The 21,993-nt window shown below is 45.1% G+C and overlaps 3 protein-coding genes across 5 annotated transcripts; 2 read left to right on the top strand and 1 right to left on the bottom strand.

Annotated features, from left to right (window-relative positions):
* Positions 1-6: 6 nt before the first annotated feature.
* wdr53 (WD repeat domain 53) lies at positions 7-2,680 on the top strand. 2 transcript variants are annotated; one of them, XM_053874117.1, is made up of 3 exons: positions 7-135; positions 400-898; positions 968-2,670. In XM_053874117.1, the coding sequence occupies exons 2-3, from the start codon at positions 407-409 to the stop codon at positions 1,592-1,594; spliced, it is 1,119 nt and encodes a 372-aa protein (XP_053730092.1). In that variant the 5' UTR covers positions 7-135; positions 400-406; the 3' UTR covers positions 1,595-2,670. The 2 variants fall into 2 exon arrangements, with proteins under 2 accessions (XP_053730092.1, XP_053730093.1); XM_053874118.1 differs by lacking the exon at positions 7-135 and having other exon boundaries at positions 546-721; positions 853-898; positions 968-2,680.
* Positions 2,446-6,518, bottom strand: srprb (SRP receptor subunit beta). Its single transcript, XM_053874125.1, has 7 exons — positions 6,136-6,518; positions 5,754-5,848; positions 5,589-5,666; positions 5,220-5,302; positions 3,964-4,100; positions 3,846-3,900; positions 2,446-2,998 (listed from the first exon to the last, which is right to left on the bottom strand). The coding sequence occupies exons 1-7, from the start codon at positions 6,374-6,376 to the stop codon at positions 2,788-2,790; spliced, it is 900 nt and encodes a 299-aa protein (XP_053730100.1). The 5' UTR covers positions 6,377-6,518; the 3' UTR covers positions 2,446-2,787.
* A 692-nt stretch (positions 6,519-7,210) lies between these two features.
* Positions 7,211-20,402, top strand: LOC128764005 (collagen alpha-1(XXVI) chain-like). 2 transcript variants are annotated; one of them, XM_053873343.1, is made up of 10 exons: positions 7,211-7,534; positions 7,601-7,726; positions 8,111-8,214; positions 18,728-18,787; positions 18,868-18,920; positions 18,985-19,047; positions 19,185-19,220; positions 19,814-19,858; positions 19,929-20,013; positions 20,093-20,402. In XM_053873343.1, exons 1-10 carry the CDS (start codon positions 7,359-7,361, stop codon positions 20,173-20,175), a joined length of 831 nt encoding a protein of 276 aa, XP_053729318.1. In that variant the 5' UTR covers positions 7,211-7,358; the 3' UTR covers positions 20,176-20,402. The 2 variants fall into 2 exon arrangements, with proteins under 2 accessions (XP_053729318.1, XP_053729319.1); XM_053873344.1 differs by having other exon boundaries at positions 7,604-7,726.
* The last annotated feature ends 1,591 nt before the right edge of the window (positions 20,403-21,993 follow it).

Genomic DNA, 21,993 nt, shown 5'->3' on the forward strand with positions numbered 1-21,993 from the left:
CGTCATTGTCCGGCGACTGCACGGCACATGGAAGCTAACTGACGTGCTAGCAAGGAACAATTCTGAAGTTTAAAAAAGCTGTCATCTCTGCATGTCATGTTTTTTGCGGAATAAGACGCTACTGGTTCTCTAAGTGTAAGGCGTTTTTCTTCCTCAGATAGTTGTATAATGTTTTCAAATGCGTTGCTTAATCTTGCTATTGAGACTGTGCTTCTTGTGTTGGGTCCAGTGAATTGTTTGGTGGTGTAGTTATGGTCCTATAGTTGAACCTAGTTTCACCGTGGTGTTTGTGTGATGCTGACAGATACATTTTTGACACGTGTCCACGTTTCAGGCGAGTTTTTTAAGAGAGCCAGCGAGGTTCTGCATCAATCTGAAACGTGTTTCTCTCTCATGTAGAGTCGCCATGGCTGGTGTGAGGTGGTGTGGAGCCCACTCCTCGTCTGTCCTGTGTGTCGGAGAGTCTCCTCACTCTGATGGACTCCTGGCTTCAGGGGGCGAAGGAGGAGAGGTGGCGCTGTGGAGTCAGGAAGGATCAATTGTCGGCCACCTCACGCTCTCCAGCGAGGAAGACGTCACCAGTGTGGCGTTTTCACCTGCTGCTCCTGCTTTGCTTTTCATGGCGCACGGAGACAGTGTCAGTGTTCTGGACCCCCGCAACTTGAAGACAGTGGTGGAGGACTTCAAGCATGTTGGGGAGGAGGAGATTAATTCTGTCGCAGTGAGTGAGAGTGGGTCATCTCTGGCTGTGGCAGACGACTCTGGAGCCGTGAGGGTTCTGGAGCTTCCTGGAGGGAAAGTGTGCCGGACTCTTCGCAGACACACTAACATCTGTTCCTCTGTGACGTTTAGACCACAAAGACCCAACAACATTGTGTCAGCTGGACTGGATATGCAGGTGAGACCCAATCTCTTAAGATACTGAGGGAAATCAGATGGACTACTCACTCATCGTGGGTTTTCTCAGGTGATGCTGTGGGGTCTGCAGAAGACCCGCCCCCTCTGGACTCTGAGCCTACAGGACGTGGCTGAAGAAGAAGACGACCAGCAGCAGCAGCGTCCGGGTCAACTGTTCAACCCTCCGTTGGCTCACTGCGTCTCTGTGTCTTCCTGTGGAAACGTGGTCGGCTGTGCGGCAGAGGACGGACGCGTTCACCTGATGCGCATCGGCAGTGGCTCCAAACTGGGCCAGCTGGGAGCGATCAAGGCACACAGTCAGGGGGCCTCGCAAGCCCACTTCCTCAGCTTTCTCTCCCACCCTTACTGGCTGGCCACAGGCGGAAACGACGGACAGGTGTCCCTCTGGGACGTGAGCAAGCACCCGGTCGTGACTCCGGGGGGGAAGAGTAAAGGTCAAGGGTCAGGAGGTCAACGTAAGAAGGGCAAAGCCAAGTCTCGGGATAAAGCGACAACCTCACAGACCGAAGCAGAGGAGGCCGCGGCCGAAACTCTAAACTTCTCAACTCCCAAAATGACTTTCAGTCACGGAGACAAGATCAACTGGTTAAGCCCTGCCTTGCTCAAAGGCAACGCCAGTTTAGTGGTTGCAGATCAGAGTGACAGTCTAACCGTCTACCCCCTAACGGGACTGTGAATCCACTCACAATGCTGACTCAGCTTCCACTCCTGCTCAAAAGCACTGAGTAATACACTTCTGCTTTTTATAGAAAATAAGATTATTTTGTGAGTGTGTGTCCATGACGCAGCATGATCCCCCATTTACTCTGTGACGTGAGTTTGTAATGAAAGAAACTGTAAAGCACTGTGTTCATTTTCAGCAAGAAGAGGTGGCGTTTTAATGAGTCTGCGCTTCTTTGTAGATTAGAGACCAGTTCAATTTACAACACCGCAAAGTCATTAAGTAAAAACAAGCAGAACCTCTGATTCATATTCTTTTGTTTTTCCTACGGCATAAATCCCGAGCACAACTTCCTCCCTGGCAGAGTCAAAACAGTTTGAAGACTTCAAAATCCATTAAACCCCTGTTTTATTACAACAGGGCACATTTTATGAGAAAGAAAAATCATAAACTGTGGGTGATATTTCACTCTTTAACTTTGTTATATAAACTCGATTTCATTTCTTTTGATGGATTTAGTTTTTATGAACCTCTTGACTAAAAATTGACTTACCTCACCCCCCTAAAAATAGTTAATGGAAAACAGCTCTTTTTTTCCAAATCAGTAGTGGCGTTCAGTCGATTAAAATGGTTTCATTCTTTGGTACTGCTCAGTCGGAATGAGCTAGGGACCAACACATATTTCACTGTGGCTGTCCTTGATGTTTCAAGCAACCTATCCAAACCTGTTAAAGACCCTCTAGCCGGAAACGCATTATTTATTTGACCTAACTTTCCATTGAAAGTGTTCACAAGACTCGTCACAAATTTTCACATGCGTCATTAAACCAGCCAAATAATGAACTTAACTCTTGATGAATTCAAAGTATGTTGAATCAAAGGCACTTTTTATGTTTCAAGTCAACAAAACAAAACTCTTTATTCACTTACTCTGATTCTGAGCCGTAACATCTGAATGATCTCACACTGACAGTCTTCTGAAAAGCCTTATATTGTTTTAAATAAGTCTGAAAACAAGCAGCAGAAAATCCAAACCCTGGTTTCAAACTATTGGCAGTGAAAAAAAAAAATCGGATCAAAACACCATCGGCTGTGTTTCTCGAGTCAGCTCTGATGTCCACACCTGATTGTACAGCGGGCTAGAGTTCATCAGCTTCCATGTTCACATCCATGTTGTCATGAAAGCTGCCGTGTTCATGATGGGGTGTTCACAGCTTGGCCAGACTTCTCTCCAGGCTCTCCATATCAGCATCACCCTCCTCTCCTTTGCTGCCGCGGGCGCTGCACTCCAGGAACTCCACCTTCATGGGAAGCTGGCTGAACTCAAAGTCCTTTCCTTTCTTCCCGAGGTACACGCTTCCTGCTTCAGAGCCGTCCTGAGCGCTGAGCGCCGCCAAGCGGGTCACTCGGAGCGTGTTCCTGTGAGAGGAACCACCAGCGTCTTACACATATAGACGTCAATTCACTTAAGCTTCTTTGACCTCTCATATCGAGTGTGGTATATATGAAAATGACTCAGATTTGAATATGTTCCTGGTCCTGGTGTCTCTTAACCTAAGAAGTTAGTGGTGTCAGATATTATCTTTTAAAAATACTTCCATGTGGGAGCTGGAAACCCACTGTCGCAGAGAACACATGCTGCTGCATCTTATGTGGAAGTCTGGCTGTCTGTTGGCCACAGTTCCTTCAAAACTCAGGCCTAAAAACAGCAACACTGTTAAGCAAAAGAGTCAATTGTTTGATATATGTGTCGCAATCTGTTGACATGTTTGTGTTGAGTGAGAGAGCAACTATATGAGCAGCACGTCTGGGTCTGAACCAGTGTTTGTCTATGTGGACAGTTTCTTATTTTCGGATGACTCGTTTCTATCTTTGATTTTTGTTGAGGACAAATGCATTTTGTTTTGTCAAATGCTGTCAGAATGACTGTGGAAAACAACTCTTCAACTGAAGATGAAAACCACATGACCTCAACCAGAACATGAAGGAGTTCCCTTCAGTGGGTTTTTGATTGTCTCACTTTGCCCCATAACATAAATCAGTTTACATACAGGCCTATTGTGTTTTCAGAAAGAGCTACGACCTCTCATGTAATTTGGCTCAGACAGACAAAACATTTAGGACCAGACGTTTTCACAAGAGAGAAACTTGCTATGTCACTGGTCTGCAACTCAACTACACGTCATTTACTTATCAAAGCTCAACATTTGGAAATTGTCCGTTGAAGCATTAAAAATGACAAAGTCAGGCAGGCGGTGTTACTCACAGCTCTTTCTCCAGCTGCTGCTGAATCAGTTTAGCTGATTTGGCCATGGTGATGTCTGCAAAAATAAACAGTGTTATACTTCAGTGCCCATTGGAAGAACCTTGACAGGGGTCCTCACCTTGTTTGTTGCAGGCAATCACGAAGTTCGGGGCGTTTGTTGAGATCACCGAGTCTGTCAGGAGGACGTACAGGAACTCGGCCACGTCTCTGATCTCCTTCTGGAAAATGGCACTGTCGACCACGAACACGATGGCCCTGAAACCATGGACACACGATAATTCTCAGGATAAATACATTTTCATTCTCTTCCATGTGTTGGACACTGCAGTCTCTCTTGAAACTGTTTTATGATGAAACTTATTAGTTGAGTTTGTCTCCAACATCATTATTTGTTTATGCTTAAATATAATAGCTAACCAAGTGTAGAGATGAGAAATTCAATGTTTCGCGTCACTGGTAGAAGCCGCTGGTGTCCGACAGGCTGCTCTGCCAGCTTTATTCAGGGGTTAAATTGAGCCGTGTGTCTGCTGTATCTCATGTCTCTGAACAGTTGACTTTAACTATGGACCAGACTGGGCACATTTCCTAGATGCTATTGAAGAAATATTAGAAATAATGTGAGTAAATGATCATTCAGTCATATTCCATTCTCAGAATCATTATACAAACTGTCAGTCCTTTGTCTTGTGTGATGAAAAACCTTTTCACAATTCTCTCTCCTGAAATGCTTGTTTTCCATTGCCTTATTGAAGATTTCACCAATACTTTGACCACTTTGAATTGGAATTTGTTGATGGCCCCTGACTGATGCCGGGCCGTAGCATTAGCGCTGCCTTTGAGAGTGTGTCCGTGATCAGTGAGCCCTAATGGGGACGCAGAAGAGGACGCCGCCGCCAATACCGGAGCAGAGCTCCGTGCAATACCACGGTGTGTCGCCAAGGCGCCAGCGCAGCGGGAGACCTGCATGTGTGGATGTGAACGGCATCAGAGAACCCACGAGGACCACTCCATCTCATAAAATAAACACGGATCCAGAGACTCAGAGTCGACCAGTGTCTTTATCAAAGGTTCCCTGTATTAAAAATAATTTCAAAACTATGATTGCGACCCAAAGTCCACCACAATCTCCACAACTGTCACACGCCGGTGTCGGCTGTCGCAGCAGCAGAGCTGGAGAGAGCAGTGCGGTCTCTGTCTCATCATGTTCATGTGTGCAGGTCCAATGCAGCGAGTGAGCCGTGTGTTTATCAAATTTATCGTGAGATGCAGAATTGTCATGGTGGAGATTGTGTTTGGCGGTATATCGTGTACAATAAGTTATCGCCCATCCCCATGCTACAGCATTCATTCTTTCGCTCAAATATCAAAGCTCACCTGGCAGCAGATTTAAATTTGTCCAAGTACTGTGGGCGGAGACTGTCATGACCCGGCAGGTCGATCAGAGTCCAGGTGCTGCCCTATAAACACAATGAAATATTATTAATGTGCCCCCAACTTCATTGTATTCCTACTACAACAGACTTTTGATTTAAGATTTACCTTTTAGGACAATGAGCAAAGAAACCACGTGCATTTGTAATTCTGAATCTGTTTTGTTGATCCAGAGACTGAGGAATAAATTTGGCTTCTCAGAGTGACTTAAGTGTTTGATAGTGTAACACTAGCCGCGGAGTTAAAGAGGTTCTACGGTCCAACCACCTTTTCAATAAACATTAACCTGCGATTAATTAACCGTTAACATACCCGATCGTTCTTGGCTTTGTACGGAGCGCTGCTATCTGTGATGGAGGTCTGCGTCCGCCTGAATCCTCCTGTCAGCAACTGTCAACACAAACAGACAAACGGATGACGCTCTTTGGTCTGTGTACATTCATGTGTCTGTTTGGAGCCACAGAGGATGTTTCTCACCCTGCAGAAGAGAAGCGTTTTCCCCGAATCACACAGGCCGACCAGCAGCACAGCACTTCTCACACTCTTACTCGTGAGCGTGTATTTCAGAAAAACTGCGAGAGAAGCAAAACCACGGTTAGAACTCCGGGACAGTCAGGACAGGTGGTGCGCAAGTGACAGCTCCTTTAGCTAACCAGCTAGCCACATGCTAACTCAGAAAACGCTATTCAAACGCGTCATGTTTAAAACAATTACGTATAAAAATGGGCTACGTGAGAAATTCAACCGTCACGTAAACACGGCAGCAGATAAACTTTCAGACAGGGGGGAGGCAACTTTCATGAGGCCTGGCATTGTTGCTAAGCTAATGCTACACCCAGCAGTAACGGTGAGTTCTCACGGCAGGTGATGACAACCACTGCGATAGCGACGATGACCGCGATGACAAACGTCGGGTCCTGGTCCTCCAGTTGCTGGCGAAGTGACTCGAAGTACGGTTCAAACGGGTTTTCTGCCATTGCTCCGCTTCCTTCCATACTGCCGGTGGTGGGAGCCTCCATCTGTCCGCTCAGGCTGCCGAGAGAGTGGGACACGTCGGCTTTACTGCTGAGGCCGGCGGGACGGCCAGCAGGGGGCGTCATTCGCCGACACCGTTGTTACACAGGCGCCGCTTAATAACGCAAGTTAATGTTTCATCGCTTTTGATTCATCGTTTCCGCTTCAGAACCACGACTCAAACAGATGCGCTGGTTAGATACTTCAAGATGACTTATTGCAATAGTCCTGGTGATTGTGTGACATTCCATGTGCCCCACGAGAGCTTTAAATTGTGAGCACCAAGTTCACGTGTAAAATAGTTTATATACTCACTGATCCCGCATCACTCGGTTTGGTTGCCATTGATGTTGCTGTCATGAGCACATGACCAGCGGGCTGCAATCTCATTGGCTGAGTCACTGTTCAGTCTTGATTGCTATTCCATTAAGTCCTGAATGTATTTACACTTAAAAATTTTTTTTTATATATTTCACCTCCGCCTGTGTACTTGAAGTTTTATGGACAGATTTGGATGATTTTTTTAAAATTAATTTTTCACAAAACTGACTTGAATTCCTTAATGCTCAAAATTCGAAAGACAAAAAAAAAACAGTTTGGATGAATTCTGGTGAGACATATTTGTTTCCACAAACTTAAACTAGACTATTAAATTTCAAAAGATTCTGTTTGTATTGTAAATCAAATTTACATTTTATTTTTATTTTATTTATTTTTGACAGCACTTTATTCCAAAGCACTTTCCCAGTTGGTGGGATCCCCACTGACCATAGCAATAAATCTGATTCTGATGACGTAGAAGAATGATGTCATCATGCTGCGTTACTTAATTTATTAAAATCGAAGCAGTTTCTAAGTGTAATAAAGTAGAATAAATCCTTGTCTGGGGGAGTGGTGTCGGGGGGTCACCTGCCCCTCTGCGCACTCTCGCCGTCAAACTTCAGAAAAGCGCGTTGTCAAGTGTGGGAGTGAGTCAACTGTTGGGGGAGTCACGCAGTGGACCCGAACCACCACCTCGTCCTCAAAAACCCTCGCGCGCTCCAACGTCTTCAGACTCGAGCGGACCTCATGGACTCCAGCATGGTTTCTGCGCTGCTGCTCATCTGGATGAGTTTGTTCTGTCTCTCATCCGGAACTGGGTTCATATATCACGTCCCCAGCATCACGCTGCAGAGACACCGCATTAAATCTGAGCAGATCGGAACCACTGGACCCCCGGGCTCCGGGAATCGAACGCAACTCAGGTGAGACTCTTCTTTTTAATAACATCAGCGCTGTTTCAACTGGTACCATACCGGTCTCGTTTGTAGCAGGAACTGGTGCCAGTACACGGTCTCTAAGACGGTGAGCTGCCAGGTGCAGAATGGCACCGAGACCACAGTGCAGAGGGTCTTCCAGGGCTGCAGGTGGCCTGGACCCTGCGCCAAAATCATCAGGTGAGTCGCACACGGTTTTGAGGACGACGACGATGACGTCAGCAATGATGTGTCCGTGTGATTTGAACGTGTTGCAACACTGGTGTTTTTAACTTGTTCATAAATAATGCAGCATGAATGGTGAATAGACAACTATTTAAATTGTTTGAGGCGAATTCGTGTTTTTTTTAATGAAAAGTAAGTTGGTTTCACTGAAAAACATGCTGATGACCTTACTCAGCTTCATTTGCCAAAAAAGCAAAGTTATTTTTTGGAATACCAAAAAGCTTCAGGTCTCTCTTGAAGCCTGGGTCCACCCTGTGGTCTCCTTCTGAAGACAGCCTTTTTCCTCTAATTTTCTCCCTCCGACATTTCCATAACCTCTCCGTAACATCTCCTTCGCAGCTACCGGACTGTGATCCGACCCACTTTCAAGGTGGTGGACAAGCAGGTGACGGCTCTGGAGTGGAGGTGCTGCCCAGGGTTCGTGGGGAACGACTGTCGAGAAGGTGGGTGTCTCCTCGCTGAGATGTCCCATCTGCTTCCTCTTAGCAGCTTCAACCACATCAATGTTGTTGTTGGGTTTACAGTTAATTGTGCTACTGTGCTGCCGCCCGCCGCCTCTGATGTAATCATTGTTTTATATTAAGTCTGATTTTAATTAAGTTTGGGCGCAGAGACGGCCGTGAAACAGGAGTTGAAAGAGAATCCTGCTCTTTGTGGTTTCGGTACATTTTACCCTAATGGCTTTCAAATGTCTTCAGGTTTGTTAGAAGCAAAGAACTAAAGAAAGCAAAAGAGACAGGAACATTAGAGCACAGAAACTACTCCCCAAGAAGAGACTTCATTCATAATCATGTTTCGTGTCACAGACACATCAGAGCAGGAGGATGTTCTTGGTGGTCTCCAAGCAAAGTCTTTCTGACCTCGAATTCCTTTGTTCACTGAGCGTTCATTCCCAAACTGCTGTCTGAAAGGCACAGAACCTGAGATGGTTCCAGCTCTCATGATCCTTGGGAGGTCACATCAGAGGGGGATTAGGTCTGAAGAGTCTGCCATAGTCCCCAACTGACAGAAGTAACCAGAGCTCTTCAAATTGAGAACTTGTCATCGACATGTCGCGCCGGCCTGAAGTTTCTCCCTCGTCTTTGATCTTTTTCTTTCGGCCGTGATATTTATGGTCATGGTTGGACTTAGGCGAGACATTTGATCTGAGAACTCACCATTGCACCAGCTGCTTCCAATCCCCCATCTCCAAATTCCCACCGTAGAATGCTTCAACTCTGACAAATGCAGGTTGGAAAAGCAAAAAAAAAAAGCAATCCATCAGTGTCCCACCAAGACCAGACCTGGTGATGTTCCTCTGGGCGCTTGAATCCAGAGAAACTTGCAATATGACTTGCATGAAGACATTCAACTGGGTCTTCTTGAGGACTTATAGTGCACTTGGAGAGCTGTGTTTGACATGAAGCTATTGAGTTTAACTCCATAAATTCAGGATATTATTGACTAAACGAAACCCTTGACTCATTAATTGTCACATGACCCATAATGCACTGCAACAGTTGAAGCATGTATGCATTGTAAGAGCCAAAGTGAAAAACAAATTTGTACTGGCTTAATGTTCAAATGTGAATCTGGATTAATTTCACTTTTATGAACATATTAATCGATTTGGAAAGGCTGACATCTTCTCCCAAAAATGTCCTCAGGAGTACCTCGGTTTTTAATAACGGTCACACACTGTTTTTAATTAAATTAAGAGTTGTTGCGCTTGGAGAGCCACCAGCCTGAGAAAGCGCAGGCTAATGCTAATGGAACAAACACAGACATTTTTACTGAGACTTTGAAAAGGATTATCCGCCCAGCGCTGGATATTATTTCACACAAAGTTATCCGCTGAGTTTGTAATGGCGGAGATTATCGCTCACCTCAGACCAAACGTGGCGGCTTGAGTGTGAAGAAGTAATTTAGCTGTTTGTTGAAGGTTGCTGCGATTAGAGTTTTTGCTGGAGAGCGAAATCATTCCCACATGCAAAGACGGAATCCTGCGAGGAGACTTTAAAGATGGGGCATGCGTTGTTGGGAAGAGCCTCGGACGGGTTAGTGTGTCAGCCATTTAAAGATCTAGTCCACAGCTGCTACAGCTGGTGGGACGGCAGCCGGACCTGCCCTCGTGTGGGAAAGTGGCCTCACAGACAAGCGTGACGCTGCTCTTCCAGGTCTTTGTAACATAGGTGACCGTGCTAAATCTCATTACGGCTCTGAAACCGAAGCCGGTCTTACATCAGACCAATCGAGTCTGAGAATGTTCTGGACAGCCACATGCCTTCATCATGATGTATCATCAAACCTTATCTTCAATCTAAATCTACAGCAAAACAATGTGTGAGCAGAAAACTGACACAGTGTTGAAGCTGATATTCATATTGAGCTAATAAGATATCAATGATGTCATCCTGTTCTTTTGGTGTTCAAGTATCATGGTTCATCTGAAGCATACGGAGGGTCCTCAAAGAGTTTTTTTCACTGAAATATTCAACTTTGTTGTCACTATATTGAGAGGCAGCAGCAACTGTGACCCAAATGGAAATAAAGTCACAATCTAATCTAATCTAATGTAATCTAATCCGTATATTAACGCCACCTGGTGTCTGCCATAGTGACTCGCTTGTGACTTTCTTCATCATTTCTTCAAGCAACAATGATGATGACAACGATTTACAACAAGACAGTGAGCACCACTGTTGCATCCACTTCTCTCCGCGCTGTAATTTATCCCGCAGCTTTTACAGCATTTTGTATTACATTGACGCTACCTCTATCACGATGTGCTTCTCGTGGAGCTCTCACGCAAACGGACGCGCTGCCGCTACGCTCAGAAGCAGCGCCGCTGACTGCTGCCGTCCACTGTACGATCTCCATCAGAACCTGAACATCACTGTTCTGAATCTGCTAATGTCTTATTCTAACTCTTGCTCCGCCTATGTCTTCATGAATTCAAAACCATCTAATCTAATCTAATCTTAATCTTAATCTTAATGTTATGTAAACATGTTGCTCAGAGTGAAGTATTTGCCATCTACTGGTGGCCGCATTGCCACCTGTTGAAGTTTTGTGACTTTAATCCGAATGAAATCATATTTACTTTAAATATCTTGAGACCGAACTCACAGTCCAAAAATGGACAAAGGTAAATGAATGACTGTGTCCTGTGATCTGTCCACGGTGTCCACACCTCGACAGAAGATGGACAAATGATCTCATTGTTGATTATCATGTGCTTTTGGAGCGCAAAGGAAGTAACTGGTGTAGGTGGTGCGAGTTGGGTCTCGAATCCGCGTCATGACCCAGGAGGTGAGGCCCGGGCAGAATAACCGTCACAAGGGCTAGATGGTCCATGTGCAGGCAGGAAGACAGGGATCAGCTGACCTTGAATTCAGTCCAAGGTTATTGTATGTCGGTGGGAACGATTGAAAATGGCTGCACAGTTTGCAGGTGTGACAGAAGCACCATGGCCACTGTGATGCTTGACCTGTACTGTTCTTTAAAGCAAACCGTCTTCTCTGCCTCCAGGAAAAAGAACATTCTCTTCCATTACATTACATCCCTTGGTTGTTGAATTTATGATTATTATTCATCATCTCAGGAACCCTCCAGGGGGGCGGCAAGGCTGCAGATCTGTCGGACAGCGCTGTATTTCCTATCGTTTGGAAGCTGTAGAGGAAGGAAGTGTGTTTTTCTACGCATGATTGTGCAGAGATTGATTGGGAACAGCAACAACAAATAAAGCTCTTTTGACATGGCGGAACATCTCGATGCTGATACGACTGGGGTCTTGGATCTTACATTAGAAACAGACCTTGAAAGCATGACCATGACTAAGATAATGAGTGACTTTGTAAGGTGAAGAAATCCAGTCCTGAACAGTGACTTTTGCAGCTGACGGAATTGTTCATATCTTGATCAAAATGAATGAATTTGAGCACCATTGTTTAATAATACGTCATTTTGGTGAATGAGATTTAGTGTCTGGATCACAGTGGAAACATCTGAGTCAGCACAAGTTGAGTCAGGCAAATAAATCTGCGAGAGATGAAGATGAACTCGCCTCCCCCTGTTGCAGGATTACAACTGTGAATCCGAACAGCCTGTAAAAATTACAATTATTTTATTGTCGGCAGTAAATTTGGATACAATTGTGTGATAGATTCAGACTTATGAGTGGGTTCGATTTACTGCTTCATGTTCTTTAGAAAATGATTGTGCCCATCTGTGTTACGACTATTTTTTTTTTTTTTTGCCAGAGTAGCAAATGTGGTTTAATGTGGCAGTAGTTTTAACAAACTACATTAATGTGTAGTTTACAAGCATAATTTAGACACTAATAACTGTTGTTGTGCTGTAGTGGGAGTGAAAACATGGAATTGTGGTCATTAAATAGACAAATTAACTTGTTCTGCAGTGGTTGGGGGACGTTTCAGAGCCAGCACCAGGTGAAGATATTACTTCTTCTCTGTTGACTGGATGTAGGGAAGAATGCAGTTCTGTTGGGATGAGGAAAGAGCTGAGCTGAAAAGAGATGCCCACAGTTTATCAGTTGCTAACCGATGCTAGAGATGAACGTCCGTCACAAGGAGTCTGGATTTACTCTTGGAGATCAGGGTGAAGTCAACCATCCAGGTGGAGCTCCATTTAAAGCAGGTTGGGTGTTTGGCAGGTCCCTGGTGAAGCAGATCCAGCAGGCACTGGGGCAGTGACACCTCACAGCCCCAAAGACTAAGTGGCGCTCGTGTTAGCAGACAATGGACGGAAGGCCAACACTCCGCTTCAGAAGTTGTGCTCACTCACATCTGATTGATTCATGATCTGTGGCGTCTCGCGTCACCCATCCAGCAGGGACTGTAGACGTGACGTAGTGAAGCCACACACACTGCTGCCTGCCTGCCTGGAGTCAGATGTTTTATCAAACAGAACGATGACAGGCTCGTATGATGTCATCTAACCTCATCTCTGGTACTGGCTTAAAGGGATTCTGGTTCCACTTCTCAGGCCCCCTGGGATGCAAGGACTTGTTAACAAAGCCTTGAATGGGGGCTCAAGTCCATGTAAGCTGAGTAGATGTTTGTTCCTGTCACCTTCACATATGCTCTGTGAAGGTATGAATATGACTGTGAAGGTGAAGGTGGCAAAAGCCTGTATTCCTGTCTTTTAAAACAGAAAATCCTTCATTCCGACCCGCCTCACCTCTGCATGCTTGCTTCCTCCAATCTTTTTTTCCATCCTAGTGAGTGAAAGAGTTGGTGACATTGCGTTCATCCGTGTCGTGTGTGGGTCGGTGTGCTGTGCCAGCTGCTCTCCCTGCCAGCAATAGCTGACCACTTGTTACAGAATCGACAGAAAACAGGACTCTGGGATGCTGACAGCTCAACTCAGGAGGGAAATTTTGGTTTGTGGCCACCCACCACACAGAGGGAACTCGTTCCTGACCAGAGGCCATCCAGGGATTTGTCACTCAGAGATCCTCTGTTTATCATCACACTGTGATTTATGCAGTGAACTGGGACTTCTCAGATTCATCGCCCCAAACGTAGATTGATTTACAACGTTCGTAAATATAGAGCCAGGCGGACACGTTTTGCCTTACTGGTGAACAGACCCAAGTGCTAAATTGCAACTGGCACACAGAAGACTCAACACAGATAAGTTTAACAAGATTTAATGAACAACAAACAAGAAAATAACAGGGTACAGACAGGAAACGAGGAACTAAAGATGTTGCTACTCAAACGCAGAGCGAGGGAAACACTCAAGGACGGGGAAAAACCTGAAACAGAAAAGAAATTAGTGTCAAGTCAACTCACAGGGACAACCAAAAACGCACTCGGATAAACTCGCGAGGCCCAAACAACGAAAAGCGCTCAGTGGTGGAAGACTCAAACACACACCCGAGGAAGAAAAAGCCAACCAGACAAAGCAAGACGCGAGTACAAAAAACTCTCACAGAAAGCAAAAGGACGGAGAATACGCTGGAAGGAAAACCGAGGAAGCAGCATGGCCACTCTGAAGAACTTGATCTCAAGGGGAACTTTACCAGAAGATGCGGAGCAACCATCTGGCAGCACTGACTGGAACCCAGGTGTAGAAATCAGCGAGCTTGATCATCGGATGAGCTCCAGTTGCGCTGCTATGAAGCTGGAGGCAATAAAGGAAAAGAAAACCACAGACAGGAGAACTGGAAATAACAAAATAAAAGCTCAAGAAAACATAGAACATAACACTGTGGGACAAGCAACACCCGTCTAGTCCATTGAACCATTGGCCTTCCATCAGTCAGTTATGACAAGCTCTGTGAATCTGAACTCCAGAACCAAGTCCTGGAACGTTCAAAAATTGTAATGGCATTTACAACTCAAGCTGATAGCACACCAGAAGGGTCTGATGGGTGGTGACGTTTGTGCTTTTAAAACATCATGGATAAGCGGATGAGGATGGATGGATCGATGGATGGATGGGTGGATGGATGGATCCTCTTGGGCTCAGCACCTGCATGACCCAGGTGAGAAGAGAATTGGAAGTAGCCATTCCAATATGCCCTTTGAAGTTGCCTACTCTCTGAGGACCTGAGATGTGAGAATTCAGTGTCTCTGCTTCACATCTTTCAGAGCCTTCTCCATACTAAAGGATACATTAAGTCTCATCTGCTGCTTTGCTTCAAGTCTATTTTTGAAACTGCATAAATGCGCTGTTGTCACTGTTTGGGTTTAAAATTATACTCCCAAGAATCATTGATGGTAATTACTCTGTATTTTGTCTGGAGGGAGTTTGATACAACAGTCTTCTCCTCTTTGTTTGAACATCAAATGATCTTCCACGCAGCCTGTTTTATAAATATGCCCTCCGTAAGTGGTGGTGCGGAACAAAATACTCTGTGAGGAATTGTCTTTTTGAAGTGAGCATCTCACCCAAACCCCACAGCTGAGCGGGTTCCCCTCAGATTCCTGTTTGTTTGGCTCCGCGCTTAAGTCAACACAGTTTGGAATATTTCCCAGATGTGAACAATCCAAGAAAAATAATCTCAATTTATGTTGCCATGGACTCATTCTGGATCCAAACACACCCTATAGCCGCGGCCGCGTTCTAAATGTCGGCTCCAACACAGCGGAAGTTTGGGTTTCTTGCCCAGCGTAATTAAATTCCAACCTCCAGAGATGGAAATCGTAGACGGATATTTCTGGTCGTGTTAGAGTGACTCAAGTATGGTGTTTTCTCTGCGGTGAGCTTTATGGTATAATGAGATATGGTGGATGGTGCATGGTTTGTGGGTCTGGATGGATGACAAAGACTCGGCCGACTTCCTCGTGAGCAATGAAGCTCAGTATTTTAAGAACCGTTCCTAACATCAATGATCACATCAAAGATGTCAAAAGAGAATGGAAGCTTTGACAGATACTGCAGAGCGTGTTGAACTGAACGCCACTGAACCACACTCTCTCGCACCAGACTTGTTTGCCCATAAACCAAAAAAGACAGCGATAATTGCAGATTCTATAAACAGCTGAAGCGCGAGGAATTCAAATGAAGCTGAATTTGGAGTGTTTTTTTTTTTAAATCCTTTTAATCACCGGCAAACAAGTATTTTCCAGTTGGAATCAACCTGAACATTAAATCAAACCTTCAACATTGGACAACGGCATATAAGCTTAAATTTGGTGGGGCTCTGAAAACAGTTACCATCTACATTTAGCCGCAGCTTTACTGTCTCCACCTCACTGTTTTGAGCGTCTTTACCACATTCTTTAAGGTTAGTTATAGTTAGCTTCCGAGTCTAATATAAATAAACACTGACACGATGTTCAGGCGAGACGAAAACATTCGAAACTCGCGCTATATTTTCATTTTTTTATTCAAAGAATAATACAATCATTTTGTGGAAGTGGAAATCCTAAATGCTTCACATTATGTTTGCTCATTTTTAACACTAAATCTTAAATAATCCATACCAGAGCAATGGATTTTTTAACATCGCTAACTCGACCTTTACAATGGGTCAACTCATTAACGTCTATTAACTTGTCAATTTCATTATTTATAATCAGTTCTTGTCATAGGGAACACTGGAGCACTTCCATTAATCCTGTGGGAACGTCATGAGACATGCAGTTGTCAGTCTATCTGTGCCATGTGATGGACTGGTAGCCAATCCAAGCCCAGTCAAAGGCAGTAGACTGCAGACAATCCAATGAATTTATCCATGTGCAGTGCTACAGGCGAGGAAACAGAAAACCATTACCAAAAAAAAGGCATCCAAACTCATGCCCTGCCTCAGTCGACTTCGGGGGACATGACTGGTCTGCTGGGTTTAAGCTATTGTCAGAACAAGTGTATGGGTCAAGTTGAAGTTTGGTTTCTGACTCAATGGTTGATAGTTACATCGGAATGTGAGTCTGAAGAGGCATATCTGCCCCTGCGATCACCGGAAATGCTCCATAGACTTATTGGGGGGCGGTAAGTGCAGCTGTATCCGAGCTAAAGAATGTGTTGGGATAGTTAGACATTTGACTGTTGTTTCTGTTTGTGGCTTCGCTCCAGAGAGACTTCCATGAAGTTGCAATGAGGCGTTGAGAAACCACACCCCTGTAGATGCAGACACGGTCCAGACGTTCGCTCCGTCGTATTTCAGTGGAGCAGAAACCTCAGGAACTTCACTTCTGTCGAGGCAACTATTTAGGCGGAGCAGAGCTGCAACAGTCATTTTTGTTGTTCGTTATTTTAGATCACCAGTTGTTCCACGTCGAGGTTTCACTGCTGCGGCCGCAAGTGCAGGTGGGTCCTGTGTGTGGGACTGACAGCTGACATTCCACACGTCTTATGAGCTGGAGAAACACTCAGATTTAGAAGGTTTTTCCTAGCATTCTAGAACATCTGTAAGAATTCAGAAGCTCCCACAAACAGTTACCAATTATAGTATAGAAAGTTGTGTGGCTTTAGTCTGAACAGATTTGACACATGGAATTTCAATCTACACCAGGGGCGGGTAGTTACATTTTGTAAGGGGCCGCCACGTTATGTTCTCTGAATGGAGAGGACAGAGGAAAGTGAACTTCAATGTTGTGACTATATCATTACAAAACAAGGTGAAAACTGGAATAAAGTGCCATGATGTTATAACCACGCAAATATGTTGCTTATATATTGTTTCAGTTGTAGGAAGATTCTCAATATATACGTCATAAAAGCTTTTTTTTGGAATTTAAACAGCAATGATAGATTGAAAAAAAAAAGCTTCTGTAGTTTTGATCTGATTTCATTAGGGCTGCCTAAATGCTGTACCTCACGTGACCTCTGTGCCTCCCTTTTTCCACGTCAGTATCAAACATAGATGCCCTGCTTTCTGTCCAGAAATGTCACCATAGCACAGCTTTTAAAAATGGATCGTGCTGCAGCTGAGCAGGCAGTTGGCCCCTGGCAGCGAGCAAAGAGAGGGGCCTGGTCACTTCTCTTGTGTTGTTTTCCATGTCTGTTGTACAAATGGATTCATTGTCTATCCATTATTTCTTACCGGAGGGAAAATAGATTCTGCGTGTTGTATAAGAAAAACTTGTTGATTTTTTTTCTATATTCTGTGCGACCTTCTCATATAAGAGACGGAAATACGTTTGCTAATGACTGTATTAGTTACTTACATGCTGCTACGTTTGCATTTCCCCACTTGATGGCAAGATAAAACAGTTAAAACTCCTCACATGTTCAACTCATCGAACGTGGTCCCGCAGTTCAGTTGCCAAACGGTGAGACAAAAGCGAGTGCTATGTTTCACCGGCAGGGGGCAGCAGACCTCCATCTTCCCCCTCTTGGGCTCTGCTGGCTCAGATGAAGTTCTTGGCGGTCCCTGCCTCCGAGAGGCCCTTGGACCGTGTCTGTGGATCTGGAGCTATGCAGATTTGGGTCTGTGGGACCGTGTTAACAGAGAAAGGGGGGTGACTGGCTGTAAATCAGACCTAATTTGTTAGCTGTCAGCACAACAGTCTGCGTTTTTAGGAGAACAGGCTGTGGCCCGGAGCCAAAATCTGTCTGGAGCAAAGAGGAGCCACTCATGTGAAGTTTCTCGGGGAGGGAGCCAGACTCGAGGAGGAGGAGGAGGCTCTAACATGAGAAAATTAGTTCCAGAGGGAGCAGTGCTCCTTCTAGACCGGCTTGTGTGGACTGCAGCCACAAAGTAACGGTGCTGTCTCGACATGAGAGAGGGGGGCTGTCGGGGGTCGACTCTCAACATATGGTGAAGTGGAGAGGAAGTGGAAGTGTGGCTGGCTTTCATTCTCTAAACTCTCCTGCATGCTGAGAACAGGGCTCTGCCTCCACCGCTCGCATGTTTTCCATGAAAATACAACATGTCGGAGCGTTTACTACTAGGTTTAATGGGGGCCCCTTTTAGATCAAGCAGCTGCTCCTGTCCATCACTGCCAGAGTGGATCTCATGTGGAAGAGAGTCTCAGGGTTGACTTCCAATGTCTCAACTCCTCTGGAAAAAAGGACCTCCTGTGAGGTGCTGCCGAGACCTCTGAATGGCAACTTCAAGAGTCTTGACTTTAATTTACTGTCCTCTTGAGTCATTAAACGTCCTGGACGCTGCAGAAAACATGCTCTTTATCTCTTCTAACTCTGCCTAACAACTTCCTGCCGGCTCAAAATAACCAGCCACTTTAGTGACCGCTTCATGACTCACGGAGATGTTTGATCAAAAGGTCAATAGGTCACGATAATTCTTTTTTTTTTTTCCTGTGCTCGCCATCAAAGAATCTCACACAGAGATGCGTGACAACCCAATGACTGCAGATGGCGCTGTTTTTTCTTCTTTCGTGCGTCACGTGACTTAAGAGGCGCATGCTGTAAAATATGTTTGTTAGTGTCTACAGATGAGGTAGAAGTTAAATACATTACATGTTAAAAAGTAGTCATGTTTACGACTCATGGTTCGAATCTAACTCGGGTCATAAGAATGTATCCGTTTTGTGTTGATAGAGGACAACAGGAGAAGTCAAGATGGCGCCCCAGATCCCACATGTCAAGTGGGTCCTCCAGGTACTTTTTCTCCTCCATGTACAGTATTTACACTTACAACACCCAGTCTGTTATGGACATACTGACAAATATCTCTGCAGGACCTCCAGGACTCAGAGGACCTGCAGGAAGTCCAGGTCTACCAGGACGGGACGTGAGTGCTATTCTGCTGTCAGGGATCATATTTGGGCCTGTTAACATTCCTGTTCCACCATCAGGGTAAAGAGGGACCCCAGGGGAAGACGGGGGACGTCGGACCTAAAGGTGACCAGGGTGAGAAGGTGAGCGCAATTCACGACTGCCAATACTCTGATGAGGAGATGAAGAAGATCCTCCATCTCCACACACGATCCTGTGAAGTGGCAGATTGGTGTGATAGAAGTGACGACTCATGTTTTCTCCTGCTTTTTTCCACCAGGGAGTCCCAGGTGCCACAGGCGAGACTGGACTGCCTGTGAGTCCACCCTCCCAATGAAGACAACATTCTAGTCTTTAAAAAATGATTCTAAATAATGTTGTTGATACATGAGATAAAAGATAAAAATGCGAACAACATAATAAACACACAATACACTTATAAAATAAAAGCTGACAATAAGAAAATGTATTTATTTATATAGAACTGTTTTTTAGCTAGATTAAAAACAGGTTTTTAGTTAGTGTATTGTGTTTTAGGAAGTAACAAAGAATGAAAAATAATGAAATAAAAATATATAAAACCAAATTAAATAAAGGAGAACATCAATCTGTTTAAAAAAATAGATTCAGCTCTATTACACATCACAGCAACCTAAATTATATTTAGCAGAATGGTAACAAAACGCATGTTCCAGTGTGTCAAACTGATTTAATTTATTTATGTATTTTGTTTAAAATTATCACTTATTATCATTATTTTATTAAAAAATAGTGTGTGATTTTATTTCATTAACATTTATTATTAATGAAATAAAGGCTGGGAGATAGTGCCCAAAGTCAAAGCAGAAGAAGGGGTAGGGGGAGATTTAAAAAAAAAAATGTAAATGTATTGGAAATCTCTTTCCACAGGGGCCTCCAGGTCCAAAGGGAGAGCAAGGTGAATGTTTGAAGGAGGTACAGAACCACCACTTCCTCCCATGCTCACGTGAGAATTCTCTGTGGTTAACATGAGGCCTGTGTTCAGGGTGAAGTGGTGCACCAGCTGAGGGATGCCCTGAAAATCCTGGCAGAGAGAGTCCTGATGCTGGAGCACATGGTCGGAGTCTATGGTGAGGAGACTCAGCCTCAAACTGCATTTAAACCAGTGTAGATTTTGATCTGGTTTAAAGCTTCTTTTCCCCTCCACAGAAAACTCTGAGGGGTCAGGCTTCGGCAACAGTCTGGAGTCGCTGCTCCCCGCCATAAAGAGGAAACGTCTGCTGCCTCTGTAGACACCAAACCTCCCTCTCGACTCGTCTTATTTTATGTGTCTGTCAGTGCCAAACATGTTTTACTTGACTTATTTTTTAAATTCTGAAGTTGTCACGTTGCACATCTGTTTGAGACATATGTTACACAATGTTCGATTCAGGAGTTCACGTTGCCTGAGCCCTCGCCGTGTCACACGGCGCAGCGTCAGCTTGTAAACTGTAATGAGGCTTCGGCGCCTCCAAATAAACAGCATCTGGAGAGAAAGCAGGTGAAGCGGTTTCATTTCAGCTCCTTCTGACTCATCTTCGCGCTGGGGGTCGGCCCTCCGTGACTCAGGTGACTTGCGAGAGGTGGCTAGTTCTAGAAAGAGAACGACGGCGTGAAACAAGAGCTGCCATGTTGCCGGCTCACATTATTCGCGGACAAGTTCCAGATTGGCTTTTGGCTTTCAATTAGCTCATCAGACGAAAGAGATAAATGATGTGTTGTAGATTTCACTCTCTCCTCTCCCTGCTTCCTTTCATCTCGGCCTGTTTATGCCTCTCTCCTCTTTTGTCTGGCTCCCTTGTTTTTCCTGTCTACTGAACAGAGACGTGTTGATATGAGGCCACAAGGGACCCAGTCTCTGCTGCTTTTGATCAGCTGCGAGATCAGACATGTCCAGCGCTTCCCCCATGCGCACTCCACTGACTGATCATGCAGCATAATGGGCGGCACAGGCGACCAAAGATCTTCACCCACACATGTTCCCTCTGAAGATGGCACACACGCTGTTGTGTTGCCCACTGGAGAGGGTCTGCGACGCTCACAGTGGGGCGGCTTGTTTGCTGGACGCCGGGGAGAGAGACAGAGAGAGAGAGAGAGAGAGATGGTGCGTGTGATTTCCCCTTTCTTGCCCTTTTTTTGCCTCTGACAGTAAGATGGATGATTGCAATCACAGGAACCATCAGTGAGACAGAGTGGAGGTCTGTGGGGCAGTGAGACACAGCCATGGGAAACCAGCCGTCAGATTACTGCGCCGCGCCGCCATGGGAATCACTCTGCTGTTTATTTGTCCGGCGTTTCTGTTGTTTCTAATGCCTTTTCTTCTGGTGCGCAGAGCCCTCCCCTCGCGCCGCCTTCTCATCCCCGCGACATGAAAGCTTGTTCATGAAACATGTGTGCAAGAGGGTTTATGTTTCACAACATTGCAAGTCCACTGTAAGTCAATATGTCGGCTCCGGCCGGCTCCTCAGCGACAGATCTCCCTGTGATTAAACGGCGCCGTTTGATCTTCTGAGGGACGGGCTGCTCACTGGCCGCCGGACGGATGTTTTTAAGAGAAACATCTGTTGCCGCACAAATGAGATTAGTGTGTCTCTCGCCAGGGGCCACACAGGTTATGAATGGCAGTGTTACTGAAGAGAGGGATCTTTGTAATAAGCCTTTGTTTGTACTTAAGAGGTTTAAATCAAATTAAATTGCTTCAGACTCGCTGCATTCGTCAGCGTTCACCTCCGACAAAAGCGCCGGTGCTTTCCACTATCATCTATTGATACTTCCAATATTTCACCTTGTTGCTAGGCAACAACTCACCCCGGCCTCTGTAAACTTGTCGGCCGGTGACATGTGATCATACTTAATCCTGCAGGAGAAGGAACGACAAGACGAGTTGCTGTGTCTGTCTTTCCTGGTCCGTGCTGAAGCATGTTTTATCAGCGCACAGGAATGTTTCTGATAATTCGCTTCACATAGAAAATCGCTGTATTTCATACTTATCTGTGTGATGAATACCAAGTCAGACCTTGGAGTCATCTGGGCTGTGTTTGTGCAGACTGTGTGAAATCACACTCAGTCAT

The sequence above is a fragment of the Synchiropus splendidus genome, chromosome 8 (genome assembly GCF_027744825.2).
Source record: "Synchiropus splendidus isolate RoL2022-P1 chromosome 8, RoL_Sspl_1.0, whole genome shotgun sequence".
Lineage (NCBI taxonomy): Eukaryota > Metazoa > Chordata > Actinopteri > Syngnathiformes > Callionymidae > Synchiropus > Synchiropus splendidus.